This window comes from Branchiostoma lanceolatum, chromosome 17 (assembly GCF_035083965.1).
Source record: "Branchiostoma lanceolatum isolate klBraLanc5 chromosome 17, klBraLanc5.hap2, whole genome shotgun sequence".
Lineage (NCBI taxonomy): Eukaryota > Metazoa > Chordata > Leptocardii > Amphioxiformes > Branchiostomatidae > Branchiostoma > Branchiostoma lanceolatum.
Window position 1 is genome coordinate 8,086,734 of NC_089738.1, and position 16,285 is coordinate 8,103,018.

The 16,285-nt window shown below is 39.6% G+C and overlaps 1 protein-coding gene across 2 annotated transcripts in view; it reads left to right on the top strand.

Annotated features, from left to right (window-relative positions):
- Positions 1 to 3,409, top strand: part of LOC136422972 (protein Wnt-11b-like) — a 21,484-nt gene extending 18,075 nt beyond the window's left edge. For both annotated transcript variants that reach the window (XM_066410939.1, XM_066410938.1), the window contains exons 5-7: positions 716 to 856; positions 1,318 to 1,469; positions 1,949 to 3,409. In XM_066410939.1, coding sequence (XP_066267036.1) covers positions 716 to 856; positions 1,318 to 1,469; positions 1,949 to 2,123 — 468 coding nt within the window. In that variant the 3' untranslated portion in view covers positions 2,124 to 3,409. The remainder of the gene's footprint in view (positions 1 to 715; positions 857 to 1,317; positions 1,470 to 1,948) is intronic.
- The last annotated feature ends 12,876 nt before the right edge of the window (positions 3,410 to 16,285 follow it).

The following is a 16,285-nucleotide window of genomic DNA, read 5'->3' on the forward strand; positions in this document are numbered from 1 at the left end:
GGCTAACATTCCAAGCGAGCGGTAATCACCGACTTAAGGGAAGAAGACAGCTTTTGTGAAGAGATAATGGACGGTAATGATCATTTGTCTCCTCTTATTAGCTTCCTTTGCCCACCACACGTAGAACATAACCCGTCATTATGCGCAACCCCGCCCATTCGTTAATTATAAGACTCTTCTACTGGCGGTTGTGACCCGCGGGTCACATATCCGGCGTGTTTTCACAAACAAGCTACAGCAGGTAATCTCCAAGCAGATGTAAGGGTGGCAGCGCGGTACAGGTTGGCCCTTTTGATACTGCCTTGCCACCGATAGATCAACAGCAGGCCCTATCTGCCGCAGTACCTTGACGAGCCAGTACGGGCCCCAATATCATTCCGAGGTATCATTAAGACATACCCACATGCCAAATATCAAGTCTGTCTTAAACCCAAAAGTCCAAGCGAAGAGGTTAACCCCCCAAACACGTCTGGCATGCTTTGATGGACATAAGAGCTGTTTTCTTAACGTCAAGAAGACTCAGTGAGAAATTTGTTGGTACCTTGGTTACGTACTTAAGTAACGTAATTTTTTTTTGCGACGCACCAGGGGCGGAGTCATTTCTATGGTATCGCGATAACTTTGAAATATCTATGAAAACAACACTTAAAGCTATCATTTGTTTCTCATAACAGGGAATAGCCTTTTAACAAAGAATTATTGTATCTCTCCCTAGGCCGTGCAAAACACGATGACGACGAAGTGCAAGTGTCATGGCGTCTCGGGGTCATGTAACGTCAAGACCTGCTGGAAGTCGTTAGCCGACCTGACGGAGATCTCTCACGAACTCGCCGAGAAATATTCATACGCCATCAAGGTAAAAACGTAGTTCTGTATATCTTACTACGTTTTTTAGCTAAGTAAAAGATGTAAATACCATGTTGGAATCTAATACCTTTTTTAAATCTTTGTTATAGAAATATATTTTCTTTACCAAGCGACGCTATTCCACAACAAATGTCTTTATCAGATAAGTCGAATATCTCCGTATTGACTACAAGTAGTCTCGTGATATATGCATTGTAATGGCTTGTATCGCTTGTAACTGAAAAGTTGTTGCTGTGATTTTAAGGTAGTTTCTTTTGAAAAGTATGAAAGTTTTTATATGAATGTGCTCTGTAGATTAGCTATAATTCTTTTGATTGTCTGCCATAAGCTAATTATGTTATTTTAACTTTGACTTTGACGAGGCAGCTCAATTATTAGACATTAGACTTTCTCTGTTTTTTTATTGCCTTCTTGCCTCTAACTGATTCCTGGCACCTTCCTTGTATTTAGATGGTGAAGAGGAAGATCGGAACACGACAACAGCTAGTCCCAGAGGACAGACGGTCCCGCCGACACAGCAGCGGGGATCTGATCTTCGTGGACAAGTCTCCAGACTACTGTATAGTCAACAACAGGAAGGGGTCGTACGGAACTACGGGAAGGTATGTAGATGTTGAATCATTGAGTACCTTGGGAGTTATGTATAGAATACATAGAATAAAACTACAGAATAGAAATGTATCTGAAAGCATCGGAAACCAATATTTTCTTGTTGTTAAGGGCTTGTTATTCAAAATTCCCATGTTTAGTTTTCTATTGCCTCGACCAAAAATAAAAACCTAAATCGTCAGCAATTAGCCCATAGGAACCAATACGTAAGGAACAATTCCCATCATGCATCACACCCGGTCTGCATGGAGGGGCACTACTCAGTTACTGGATTAGAAATAGTTCATTTATTTGTTCATCTGTAATGAAGCTTGAAAAATTTGGTTGATTTTGTATTCATAAAAATGTGGTCTTTAAGAAAATAACACCCGCTTATGGTAGTAAGTACTCCTTTAAATCCCCGATATAAAATCGCTGTTAGAAACTCGTTGTGTACAATATAAATCTTAATTTCTTGTTTGTATGGTTCCAGGTTGTGCAACAAGACGTCGGTTGGTCCAGACAGCTGTCAAACAATGTGTTGTGGGCGTGGCCACAACGACTTCACCACGACAGTCACCGAGCGGTGCAACTGCAAATACCACTGGTGCTGTTACGTCACCTGCGATGAGTGCACCAGAACGGAAGTGAAGTCCATGTGCAAATAGATTTTGTTTTCTAAAAAAGAACGGGTGCCATGCTTTTCGCGTTTGCCTGCGTTCAATGTCGGAACTATATCGTAATCTATTATATATTTGATGAGTGCACCAGAATGGAAGTGAAGCCCATGTGCAAATAGATTGATTTGTAAAAAAATGGGTCAGGCGTTTCGCATTTGCCTGCGTTCAATGTCGGAACTATATCGTTATCTATTTGTGGCCATTTTATAATTGTTGTGTCAACTGGCAATAGACTATGGTTGATGCTGGTTAGAATCGATAGAAAAGTCAGAGAAAAAAATACATAGGGCTCTTCTAGGGTTTAACCATATCCGCTCAGCTTAGACGTTCAGAATGAGCTATTCTATGAGTACGGCATCACGATAATGCTTTCACGTCGATGGCCTAGCTAAATCCATTTTGCATTTCTGTCCCTGTCTAGTTCCTTTCTAACTATGGTCCATCGTGTTTTCAAATTATAGTAACTGAGTTAACACCTTTGTTAATGTTGATTAGTTACTGTCTAACAAACTAACCGAGCTGCTGAAATATGCAAAATGGCTGGCTAAAAATGGCGGACTAAGGACTACATTCACCAAAAATAATTACTCAAGCAACTGGATAAAATTTTATCCAGTTGCTTGAGTAATTATTTTTGGCGTATCTTACTACCTGGATGTCTAACTTTCATCAACGTATTAAGGACTACATTGTATCATTATTGGATGAAATATTTATTGTTGGTTTATCTTAACTAGATATTTATTTCGAAGACTTCATTCGTATCTACATTTTTTTTCAAATAACATGTATGTCATGACGAAATTCGGAATCAACAAAGCAGGAGAAGAAAAAAAACTATTGTAAATATGCATAATACGTTTCATTGTCGTTTCGTGTCGAAGCGATGATTGTACAGAGTTTACTAAAGTTAGTGTTTGTATTGGTACTGCGCACCACCTTGCGAGTTTTATATGTACTCCATGTCATACGTTTTACAATCGCTTGCACAATGCCCCAAAAAGGGGGATCATTCAAGCGTATTCTACATTTTTAAAAATTGATTTTAACAATGATGATATGACATCATGAAAATTCTGTCATTTTCTATTTTTCTAAACAAATATTTACCTTAGGACTTGGGGTATATGCGCAAAGACTGTATTCCAATATGAATTGCATAAAGCTATAACCTGTGTTTATTACACTTACTTTCAAATACTCTGTTTGTATTGAAAACTTTGTTATTGTAAATACTCAATATTCAAATACATTATCAACATAATTCTACACAATTGTGTGTGTGTCTCTTTGTCTATACAGAATGTTATCAAATATAGATGTAGAATATTAAGAATGGGTCTAATCTCCAAGCAGATATTGGGTCAAGGAAAACATAACGTTTTCTTGCAGTCGTCTGCAACTAAAAGCCAACCGGTTATAAAACGTTACGATTTTCAACCCCAACATCTGCTTGGAGATTAGACATGTTTTATATTCTTAAAACGTACCGTATAAAGTACATTGTAGTTTTGATAAATATTCGACGTCAAAAGTTGACGGTGGTGAGTGCTAGATTGACTGGGGTTGCCTGATTAAATAGCGCTCCTAGCGGCCGGCCCGAGAATCATCGCCCCTTAGGGGAGGGGGTCATTAACCTCAGCCAGCGAGAGATTGTATAAACACAGGAAAGGGCGGCAACAGATTTTTTAATGAAACAACAAACGAGTGCCATGGGAGCAAATCAGCTTGATATTCCGTTAACCGTTGCATGGTACCTACTCAATTAAACCGCCATAAGATGAGCCCCATCCCATACCTCGCAGTCTATTGAAGAAACAAGCAGTTCAAAGTTCAGACCGTCCATCACAATCACTATTGTATCACTGTGGATTCATTCATCATCATACACTGTATTTTAATGTATCATTTTAAATATCCACGGTCATTTTTTATAAATAGTTTGATATCCTTGCTTTCATTAATGAATTACTATTATTCCAATGTCTGACATATATACATAATTCGAAGTGGCAGCCTTTTGTCTTTTTATTAGGCCATTTTGATTCGATTATATGGATAAAATCCACTGTGAACCCCAAAACTGATATTCTTTAAGCAGAGGCTTCGATCGAGAGGGATAGTTTTGTACGGAATCCCGGACAAAACTACCCCTCTCGATCGAAGCCTCTGCTTGGAGAATACAAAACTGATGCGAGCGTGCGAATAAAAGCAAGTTTGGCAAAGTTGCCTTCAGTATGGAATGTATGTGGTCAGGAAGGATGATCAAATTACTAAACACACGTTATACCCAACAATAGACTCTTCTTTTTTTGTTATTTCACATCTTCTTTGACTTTGGAAATGACTTTGCTACGAAATTAGCATCCCGTTTTCTAAATATTTCGTTTCCAATTTACGGCATACATTTTCTCATTTTACAGCTGCTTTGTACGGTTTACGATATGGCCGAAAACTTTTTTCTTTGGAAACGGACGAAAACTGATGTAATCCATATAGTCGAATCAACATGGCCTTAGCGTATTGCGGGTTTTGAGGTCGTAGACCACAGTATTTCGCAGCTATGGGGATCTACATGGTTAAGGACCCCAAAGTGAGAAGCTTCGACGCTTCAAAATTTATAATAGGGTGCACAATCAAGGTGCAAGATTTTGATATTGTTGACTTCAGGATTCAATTTACAAAATGTGTGAAAACAAGCTTAGATATGCCGGCTCGTTCTCTTTTAAAAGCCACTTTGATATGACCCCCAGCGGAGGTCATCATACCGCAGCCGACGCACAGTAGTCGGGCGGTACCATATTCAGGCGCGAATCCAAGCCCACCGAACAAACATCGTAATCCAACTCGTACACCCTCAAAACTGACGTATTCCTCTACCATTCACCACAGTTTCCGCCTCGCTAACATGCACAGAAGAAAAACTACGACCTTTTCAAGCAACGTGATGTACTACTTTGTACCCGAACTACTATTGTCGCCCATTTATACTGTGTTCTGCGACCTTGACAACTAGCTACCTGCTCGACATCCTGGCGCCATGTCTATAATTAAGTCAGTAGTGAGGGCGTGCGACGTCGTCACAGTTAATTGGAAACTGTATCGCAATCAAAATAATTGATCTAATAAACGGTTCATTTTTCGTTCACGCTTCGAATATGAGGCCTAAAGCAATTATCACACTATATTTTGACGACATGCAATTAAGGACATAATCAAGATAGAATTACATTTGGATGCGTTCGTGCACATCTCGTTTCACTAGTAACGTATGTGTGTGTCTGTGTTTCTGGATTTTGTGCACGTCCAGGTCAGAAGATACAAAAAAACGGAAGTTCTGCTGCAGTACCAAGGTCACATACTAGGGGGGGGGCAAATTGACCTTGACCTTCGTCTTTCCAATACCTACCCACATACCAAATAGCATTGTAATCCATCCAGAAATTCTTGAGTTATGCTAGCAAAAATCCGGAAACACAAACACACAGTCAGGCCAAAAGCTATATATGATATCAAAAGAACAATAGTTGTTCAGAAAAGATGGATTGCAAGCATATATAAGAATATCAAATTGATGCTAATTGTGGCCAAATTTCAAGGGACCTTGTGTTTTTCCTCTTCAGATTCAATACTCTTCAGAAACTGTTGAAGCACTTTTCAGGAATGTAAAATAGTGGTTACAAACCCTTTCCACTAGGGGTTGTAACTGCTGAGGGACAAAATATTTGACAGATCAAAAGTGAATTTCATAGATAAAGAACGTTTTGTTAGTATTGTCTTTCAATCGTACTTCTACATCTTGCACCATGAAACTATATTTACGAAGTTATAAAACCAAGGATTACAAATCCGATTTGGGTCACCAAGCGATTGCCGTCTAGTGGAAAAGAAGCCTTAGCAAAAGCACTGTACCATCTGGTAGCTTTGCATGACGTTAAAACTTACATCCAGTGAGCAGGTGGGTACATGAATAAGTACATGAATGATTCTTAAAGATAATGCCTACAGTTTATACCGTGGTCTTAAGCATTATACAAAACCTCCAAGCCGACTTACTTTGGCTCAAATACATTGCCTCAAATGTAACTATTAAGAAAGTGTTGGCTTAGGTAGTCGGTGTAGTGGGATTATAATCTCCGATCAGATTTACCGGTTGCCATGGCAGTTTTTAAAGGACACAAGCAGTATCCAACAGGTGGCCAATTGGACGTGTTATGGATATAGCTCCGAAAAAAACTTCCCGGAAAAATATCAGTGGACCGTTGGCTCGATTACAAAATGAACACTTATGCCGCAAGATGTACCACCCGTACGAGGCAGTAAACAAAACTTTACAAAACACTAAAACATGGGTAACTGTTACTTGTTTAGTTAAAAACCAACATGAGTAAAACAATGTTTACACCGCTGCCGTCTGACTACGTCGTTCTCTTTTTTGCCGAAATCTACGATATCCGTACCCCCGTGGGCAAGGCCTGGTGGAGGCTAATCTCTACCGGGCAAATTAGCGATTCTGCCGTCAGAGCTCCTGATCGGAGTCCCCTATAATTACAGTCAGAATCCTCAACTTCAATTCATGGCAGCCTACATATACATGTATCAATGGACTGGCTTAAAATTTGGGATTTACATTCATAAGCAATACAATTATGTGGATGAATACGTACGTGCAAATGTATATCATTTGTTGGTGGCTGCAAACATATTGATTATTGATCCAGTCAGATTTTTGGTCAAGAAGCCATATTGTTCGGAGAGGGCATAGTTGCCTTCGCCGTAGGCAGAAGGGTATTATTTTTGGTCGGGATTTGTGGAGTGATGGTGTTGGCGATATAACTCTTGATGCCATGGACGGATGTTGGTGATTTTTGTTAGGTTGGTTTTTGTTTGGAAGACGAAGGTCAAGTTCGAAGATGGGTCTTCTGGGGGTTCTTTTAGCGCTGCAGTGGACCTTTTGTGTTTGTCAATTTGTTTGTTGGTGGCATAACTCGAGAGAAATTAAATGGATCGTGATGAAATTTAGTAGGTTGTTGGGGGTCGGAGAAATGAAGGTCAAGTTCGAAGATGGGTCTTCTGGGGGGGGTACTATAGTGGGCATTTTGTATTTAAATTTTGGTAGGGGATAACTCAAGCAGGGTTTGGTAGATCTTAATTGTTTGGGGCAGGTAGGAACGATTAGTGATGATTAACATAATGAGATGCATTCTATGCAAATCAGGTCCTTCTTTACATGATTAATGAGGAAAAGTTGAAATTCCCTTTCAATGTGCAAACGGCACCCAAAAAAGACATCTATTGAACCGACTACCATGTCGTTTTCCGCCCTTTCAGGCTTTTACTAATTAATGAGGCTGAAATATACAGAAAACAAATCTGTGACTGACATGCTATGAGAAGGCTGTGTGAAGCGTCCCTTTGGTGAGCCGCCTGTTGATGATGATGACGTCAGCACGGCAGGATGATTTGATCACGAATGATTGACATCACGACTGAACATCCTGTTTTTGCGCAAGTGACCAAGGTTCGTCGTTCTAAAAACGTCGCTGCGAATCATTTTTACATCATTCGCCTTAGGACAGTTAATCCACGCATGGTGGCTATTCTTTTTACCCTTAATTACGTAGACATCTTTACAACCTCGTGGAATAATGGGTCAACCAATTAGCCGATCCCTTATGAATCAAAGAGCACCAACCTTTTATACTGTAAATGCAGAAATGTTCGTGGTGGTTTTATGTTCGCGGTTTTTGCGGCGACCATTTCACCGCGAACTTAAAACGACCGCGAACATTTTTGTCCAATACTGTAGCAGTATGTGACAACAGCGCTGCCGCAAAACCACCGCGAACACCCCATTTTCGCCTTAGCGCGAAATAAAAACCCCGCGAATTTAAATGCATTTATAGTAACCTCTTTGCCTCGACCAAGGAAGAAAAAGTTAAAAGGCTGGGAACGAGAGCATTTCATCTCGTACCCAAAGTAGCTATCGTTGCATTTTCTCTGACTGCAACAGGTAGAACTGACAAGTATTCGAAGCATTCCTTCTGTTTTTATTTTTTATTTACCCCATAAGTTAAACTCAGTGAATTTATCAAATCTTAAACGACGTTATCATTCAAGTTCTGGGGACCTTTTGGTTCGTAGGCTAGGCGCGACTGTGTCATATAACGTTATGTAAATGTTCTATCCAGTTACAGAATGTACCCCACTTTTTCACAGTCACTACATGTCGACATTCAGACATATAATGACCAAACGGCCAACATGTCTGCTTGATGGAAGTCTTTGTGCCTATCATTTTGCAGACTACACACAAGCGACCGTAATTCCTCACCGATTATGAAACAGGAAAGCGACCATCATAGCTCACACAAAGGCCTGGAAAACGACGTACACAAATGATGATTACATATTCTGCTTTTAGGCCTTGGAAAAAATGTTGTGTTTCCGACCGACACTAGCAAAAACCAGCCGACCCTAGCCTTTTTTTGTAGGTCGCTGACAAGGACATAAAATTTACGATTTGACATCATAGTGGTTGAATTTAGAACATGCGTCCTGTATCTTATTTTTAACAGATGAACAGTTGATGCAAGAATGTGTAACAGACATTGAAATTCTTTGTTCAGTTTATCAATATATTTGTGCTTGTAAAGTGTATATCGGTATGATTAATGTTTGGTGTTGAAAACACCAGTGTCTGATGCACTTCGGTTTTACAGTGCTAAAATGTATTTGTTGGATCATTTTGGCTGGAATCTATAAAAAGAAGACAAGAGAATCCCTACCTACCTATTGACTCTCTTTTTCAGGACCGTTACCAAAAACACAATATATTTTTCTTATGCCCAAGATTGAACTGAGCACGTCGCACGTAACGTTACGCGCACTGGGAAGGAATTATTCGGGGCTATGACATTACAAATGTACGATACAATGAAATGAAATGGAAGTAAACTGTAAGGCAATTTCAACAGTAATTGAGTGATGATGAGACATTATAATTTTCAAGAAAACTATATCTTTCTTGCCATCGGAGCTGTCAGCTACATACTCAATCGGCATTTGTTTCTTCTGGACGATACGATGAAATGAAATTAAGCAAATTCTGAGGCAATTTCACAGTAGTAATTGAGTGGTGATAAGACATAATAGTTTTCAAAAACACATATCTCTCTTGTCTTCGGATTTATCAACCACGTATGCAAGCGGATTTTATCTCTTTTGGACGATACAATGAAATGAAACGGAAGCAAATTGTGAGGCAATTTCAACAGTAATTGAACGATGATGAGAAAATATAATTTTCACAAAAATCGCCTCTCTTGACCTTGGAGCTATCAACTACATACGCAAGCGGAAAGTGTCTCTTTTGGACGATACAATGACATGAAAAGAAAGCAACATCTGTGTCAATTTCATGAGTAATTGAGTGGTGATTAGAAAATATAATTTTCACCAAAAATCGCCTCTCTTGACCTTGGAGCTATCAGCTACATACGCAAGCGGAAAGTGTCTCTTTTGGACGATACAATGAAATGAAATAGATGCAAATCATAAGGTAATTTCAACAGTAATTGATTGATGATGAGATATTATGATTTTGAAAAACATTTGTGTCTCTTGCCCCGGAGCTATCAACAACATACAAAGCAGAATGTATTTCTTTTGAAAGATACAATGTAATGAAATTAAGCAACTTCTGAGTCAATTTTATCAGTAATTGAGTGGTGATGAAGCAATATAGTTTTGAAAAAAAAAGTTTCTATTGGCCTCGGTGCTTTCAACAACATACGCAAGCGGCATTTGTTTCGTTTGTACGATACAATGAAATAAAATGGAAGCAATTTCTGAGGCAATTCTAATAGTGAGTGAGTATGATGAGATATAATAGTTTTCAAAAACACATGTCTATCCTGCCCCGGAGCTATCAGCATCATATACAGGCAAAATGTATATTTGCTTACAATACCATGAAATGAATTCAAGTTGTAAGGCAATTTCAACATTAATTCAGAAATAATGGGACATAATAGTTTTCAAAAACACATGTCTCTCTTGCCCCCGGAGTTATCAACCACATGCACAGGCACAATGTATTTCGTTTTGACGATACAATGAACCTAAGCGAAAGCAAATTGTCAGGCAATTTTACAGTAGCAATTTAATGATAATAAGACATAATGGTTTTCAAAAACACATCTTTTTCTTGCCCTAGGAGCTATCAACCACATACAAAGGCACAATGTATTTCAAGTTTTGTAACAAATCAGCTTTGACAGAAAGCAAGCGCCTTTCAGGCAAGTACATTTCATTTCCATCATCAGCGTGTACATGATATTCAAACTCACATCGACTGAAACGTTGATAATAAAACTCATATTTCTCAAACAATTTTATCCGAAAAATCAAGTTTGTATCTTCTTATAAGCTCAACCACACAAGTGACTGTTATAAAATACATCACCCACTAAGCCCCCGTCACAAATAAGAAATTCAGCTCGGCCGACGTGTTGGCGAGCTTCAAATGTGCATTTTCGGCCAAAGTACGGCCGACGTCCTGTCGATTCCGCGGGCTTCGGGCGATTTTCAGAAATCAAAGTTGATCCAAATATTGGCCTTTTACCAGGTTAGTGGATTCTGACTTGGTCCATGTCTAAGAGATGGTATCATCTCATGGGGGATTTGTAGTTTTTAGTGTTCGACGGACGTCACACGAGATTTTTATTGGAAAATACGGTCGACGCTCGGGCGATTTTGACATTCGGCGAGCTACGGGCGATCTACAAATTCGGCCGACGCTCGCATGAATTGTGACACCGGCTCTACTGGTGGAATTCTTATTCATGATCAAGAACCTGTTGAATATGTGTCTAGTCCCTCCTTTCAACATTGAATATGAAATAGCCCCCAAATTCATAATCGTAGCACGGATGAATCTAATGTTATCATCCATATGATTTCCATCATAATATAAGGCAAATTTTCACAGATGTGGTTGCCTACAAATGTTCACCATGTCATTAAGTCCGTGAAATTTTGAAAACTCTAATAGTTTTTATCATAATCATATCATGCCTTGTTACGTGATGTACCTTTGTGGAACACAAAGCAGAAAGTTGAAATGCATCATGTATAATATATAATATATAATATACTTTATAATATTTCAATGATGGGGTCTGTTATTTGCAATTATACATAATTTTCATGGCAACTTTGGCAGAAACTCTTCCAGTGCCAAATCCAGTAAAAAGATCTAGGGGACAAAATAGCAATATGAGATGTGTCATACATGACATATAACTCATAAATTACTACACGAATGCTGATCTTTAATCATCAGCGTAAAGTATTCGTAAAGCACACGTAAAACTGTCTAGCGTGCTTAAAGAGTAGGTTTCGTGCAGTTCCTTTGAAGAACAGTTTGCGTATTCAGGACCCCGATGACCATTCTTCGACCAACACACTCCACCCCGGCAGCAGTAAAAAAAGAACAAATCCAGATCTTGTTATCTGTTATCATGGTAACTTAGAGGGGCCCGAAGCAAAACTAGGGCACGAAAATAGGATTTTGAAAGTGAATTTATTTAGTAATTTCTATACATGATTAGTTAAAAATAGCGCTATCACAATGTGAAGAGACGTCCATGGTGCAAAAATATGACTTCGTTGTGATGTGAGAACTCACTGAAATTACGTAGTCGCTGGGGTTTTTGTAGGCTCGCGAAGCTAAGGGGATCATCGTACGGCACGTTTCTGCGCGGTTTGAAAATGCTCAAAGTATGGAGGTATTACGCAAATGAGCTTAACATTTTAACTACCATGTAAACTGTTTCTTTGTAATACATTTTGCCTGACCCTTACCTCTTCCCTCATGACCTCAATTAAAAGAGGCATGCATGCCGATTTGAGCTTCTCATGAGCAAACAAAAGTTCAAACAAACAAACAAACAAACAAACAAACAAACAAACAAACAAAAACCATCAACCATATGGCATCTTCACACAATAGGGGAGACTAAACAGTTACAATAAATGCAAGTAATGCATGTAGCCCTATGGGAAAGTGAAGAAAAAGGTGTCATTATCTCATGAATCAAAACATCAGACCACAAAAACTTACCCTCAAATGCTAACCAGTTATGTCAACTGTCACCAGATTCATTCCTGACAAATTCTATACGGCTATTCTCCAGATACCCCCCCCCCCCCACCCCCCTAATCCGAGCCCTTGGATAGGTCCTACAGGCTTCAGACACCCAGTTGAAGACCATCCCACTATATCAGGGGGTGCCAAAACCCACAAGGTAGACCATTTATTTTAACTAATCAGCAAATACAGAGTCTATCCAACCACAGCCACTCCTATACTGCCCAGATTTCACAAAAAATCCCACAGAAAAAGGATTTTCAATGCTTTGAACCCTGGTTTTTACTTATCCATGGGGTCTAGGCGCAGGCGCTAACTGTTTAGTCTCCCCTACAAAGAGCATTAGAAGTCACGTGACTATGAAGTAGGTCATGTCCGCCATGTTGGATTGTTAAACTAGTCTGTCTTGAATTTACTTAAATATTGGTCAAAATACGAGACATATATTGTGTAAATAATACGTTATACTCAACGGGTTGATTTACTCAGATCTATTCATACAACGATGGACGAACATCATTCATAGACATTTATATATAGGTTAATTAATTTGTATCCACTTGACTGTTTGTATGATTGTATAGATATAGTAGACTTTACGAAAGTCGCTGTACTTTTGTGGTGGCAATAAAAATTTCCGATATATGAATAGAAGACGGTATGTATAATTCTTTATATTATGTAGGCACCTAAGAATCTAAAACAAAACACACGGTTGCACTTTTTTTTGCTAAGCTTCTCAACCAATTAAACGTAAACCTACAAAGTTTTAAGACCACTTCAAGACCTTTCTGAATCTGACAAGACGGACAACATGAGACGACATGTCCAGATGAGCCACGTCTTCACATGTCTGTTGGGCGCCAGTCTAAGAAATAAATTGATTGGTCGGGCCTGTCGTTTGATAGGCGCTAACGATGACGTGTGCCACCGTTTGTAAAAGGTTAACCATCTCCCAGGCCGCTCATTATCGTTCCCGCATCTGTGGCTGTCGTGACGGGCACAGCCCACAGCCATCATTCTGACAAGAGAGTCGCCCCGGCAGATCTTCACCACCGCTCTAGCTAGAGAAGATAGAAGGTATCGGTATCATTCAGTATCTTTTTAATTATCTGTATCTGTATAGCCGGTATAACCGCCCTTCGGCTAACACACCAGCTTCGCTAGCACACGGCGCAGCAGTAGCCGGTTGTATATGTTACACTGAACGAAATGTAACGCCTAACTTTTGCGCATCTAGCTAGCTGCAAGCGTTCAATATCGTCTATATGCTACAGGTGGGTGCGTATTTTTGTTCTTAAAACGTTTGCAAAATTGATAGCCGGATGTCCAACATTTTACGATATCAGTAAGGATGATTTGTGTGGCTTTCACACCGTAGGTAGACGTGAGATAGTGTACCCGTTTGTTTGGACGTGCTTTTTGGCTCACCACTGCGTTCCACGTTGAGAATAATTAATGTATATATATATATTCATATATATGTACAGTCACGGTGGTGAGTTTGCTACGTATGGTTTTCGTAATGCCTTTGTGGAAAGTAATATTTTGAAATAATGAGAGAAATCTAGGAGCTCAAAATCTTATCATATGGTGGTCAATTAAAGACGTAAAATGTAAGAAACGCGGCTACATCATGTTGAAAGACGATATATTTCATCAGCTAAGGCAAGATCAATTAAGTGATACAGCAAATGAATTTGGAACGATTGAGATGTAATGATACGGTTATTTTCACTGAATCGGAGTGGCCACAGAAAAACGGTCTTAACACGAACAAGGTAGTGCGCTTGCAGAAAAAAAAACCCAGTACGACAGTACGTAGGGCGCTTTCAAACAAGGGCGGGGCCCAGTGGCGGTAAGATGGACTCATTTCACTCCAGAAGCGGATATTGGGACTAGTTGAATCCAGTTTGTTTTGTCAAATTTACCATAAGTTGAAGCCTGAACGCAGGGAGAACATTATAGTGATCGAGTTCTTTAATTCCCCGAGGACCCTTCCAACAATGCCAGAGTTCAATATTTCTCACAAAGTTACCAAAATCTCTGTATTCCAAGACGCGATAGTCTTTAAACCTTTTTGTTTACCTTCCTGAATGTGTGATAGTCACTCGACTGCTTTCGTTAAGCTTATTAGTCACTGAGAAATTGTACCTGAAGTTGGCTATGCTAGTACATTAGAAGCGGGTCCGTATGGGGGTACATGGATTTAGAAAAGGGTAATTATTGTCGAAAAGATAGCTGACGTAATTTAGCCAAAAGTCGGGTGCATTTGTATCCCGAAAAAAATATCATCTAACAGAAAATAATACCCGATTCTGGGGTGGAATGCTCCTTTAAAGAATACCATGGATAAAATCATCCAAGTTTCAGGATCCAAACAGAAGGTAAGAAGAAAGAAGACAAATGTTTGTCTGATTTCATTCGACCGTTTGACATTTAGGAATCGAAAAGCGAACAGCCATATTGAATGAAGTAACATCAGTGGCAGACATGTCGGATAAAAGAAAAAGACATCTGACTACCTTGATCTACGTTGATGTTTAGGTTGATGTGCATCAATTGAAAGTAAAGAATAACATGATTATGACAGAAGTCGTAACCGCATGGCTGAAAAGCTTCGATGTACATCAGATGTAAGTTCTCTGATACACATGATTCTTTGACGGTGAACTTTGTTCTCGGCTCTTGTTTGTGCGACCACATATCGTGTTAACACCAACAAAAAGACAACTTTGTAGTAATTCATTGGGTTATTTATGTTCACTTTACTGACGGCATCTGAAAGCTTTTGCTTCAAAGCTTAGCCTAACAAAGTTTTTCATGTGGTGATTTATTCGGTAAATGAAGTATCTCTGCTCAACTTATTAACGATATCTTTCGTTCTAAAATTTATAAAAAACGATTTCATCATGATATTGTAACCAGCTATCGCGCGCCGCGTGCATTCATGCGAAGCTGGTGTGTTACGCCGAAGGGCGGTTATACCGGCTATATCTAGATACAGATAAATATGTATCTTAATGAGGTATAAGATGCATTTGGACAATATCTACCTGCCATATATAAAGCCTTTATCTGTATCTGTATAGCCGGTACAACCAAGTAACACATCAGCCTTTTGATAGCTAGAGATTTGAGTGGTTTTTACTGTGACGGGCTGACGAATGAGACCAATTAACTGTTAGATCTAGGCCGGCAGTTTTTATAAGAGGCCAAGAGGCTTTCCGTCCCATGACACCTCATTTATTCTTTGGATTAGCAGTAGGAATCAGTATTACTAGGTCCGTAAAGCGGATCGTCTCCGCTCTATACACGCATTAGTGCTGATTTTGATTTCTGCTGGCAAGGCGTGGTATTGAGAACGAGGAAGGACAATGATTCGAATTCATGGAGATTGTCGGGTGCTCACTGACTGAAAAACCGTTGAGAGATTTTTCAAATTTTTTGAATTCTCAACGGTCTCTCAACGGTCAACAAATTTGTGGCTCGTCCGTTCGTTCAGACCCTTGCAGTGCCTAATGGCACATAGGGCAGCACGTTTTGTAACAGGGATGTGTTGCTAGCCCTTCCCCTTTAACCTGCTCGGGGCACCTCCTCGAACACGAGACCCGCATTTTAGTCCCTTCCGAAAGACGGGTGCAGCCCCAACCGAGATGTCCTCACTCGGGGACTTGAACCAAGTTGGAACCAAGAGCTCAATCATGAGGCTGCTACCAGTTGAGCCACAGGGACATCTCTCTCATACTTGTGGAATTACCGCATAAGGTTATTGAAGGCTTGTTTCTGAATGGGTACAATAGCCTTTTATGTACAGCTTATCACATAGACATCAGGCAGTGACAGGTTGTACGTGGGAGGTTTGATCCATACTTACATGGGTAATGTCATCGCTCTAATCACTTACAAAAGACAGATGTACGGCAAAAGCATGTACCGCTATACATGTTTGTTTAATGTAATGAACAGAGGGGGTGAAGGGAATAGCCAAACTGGG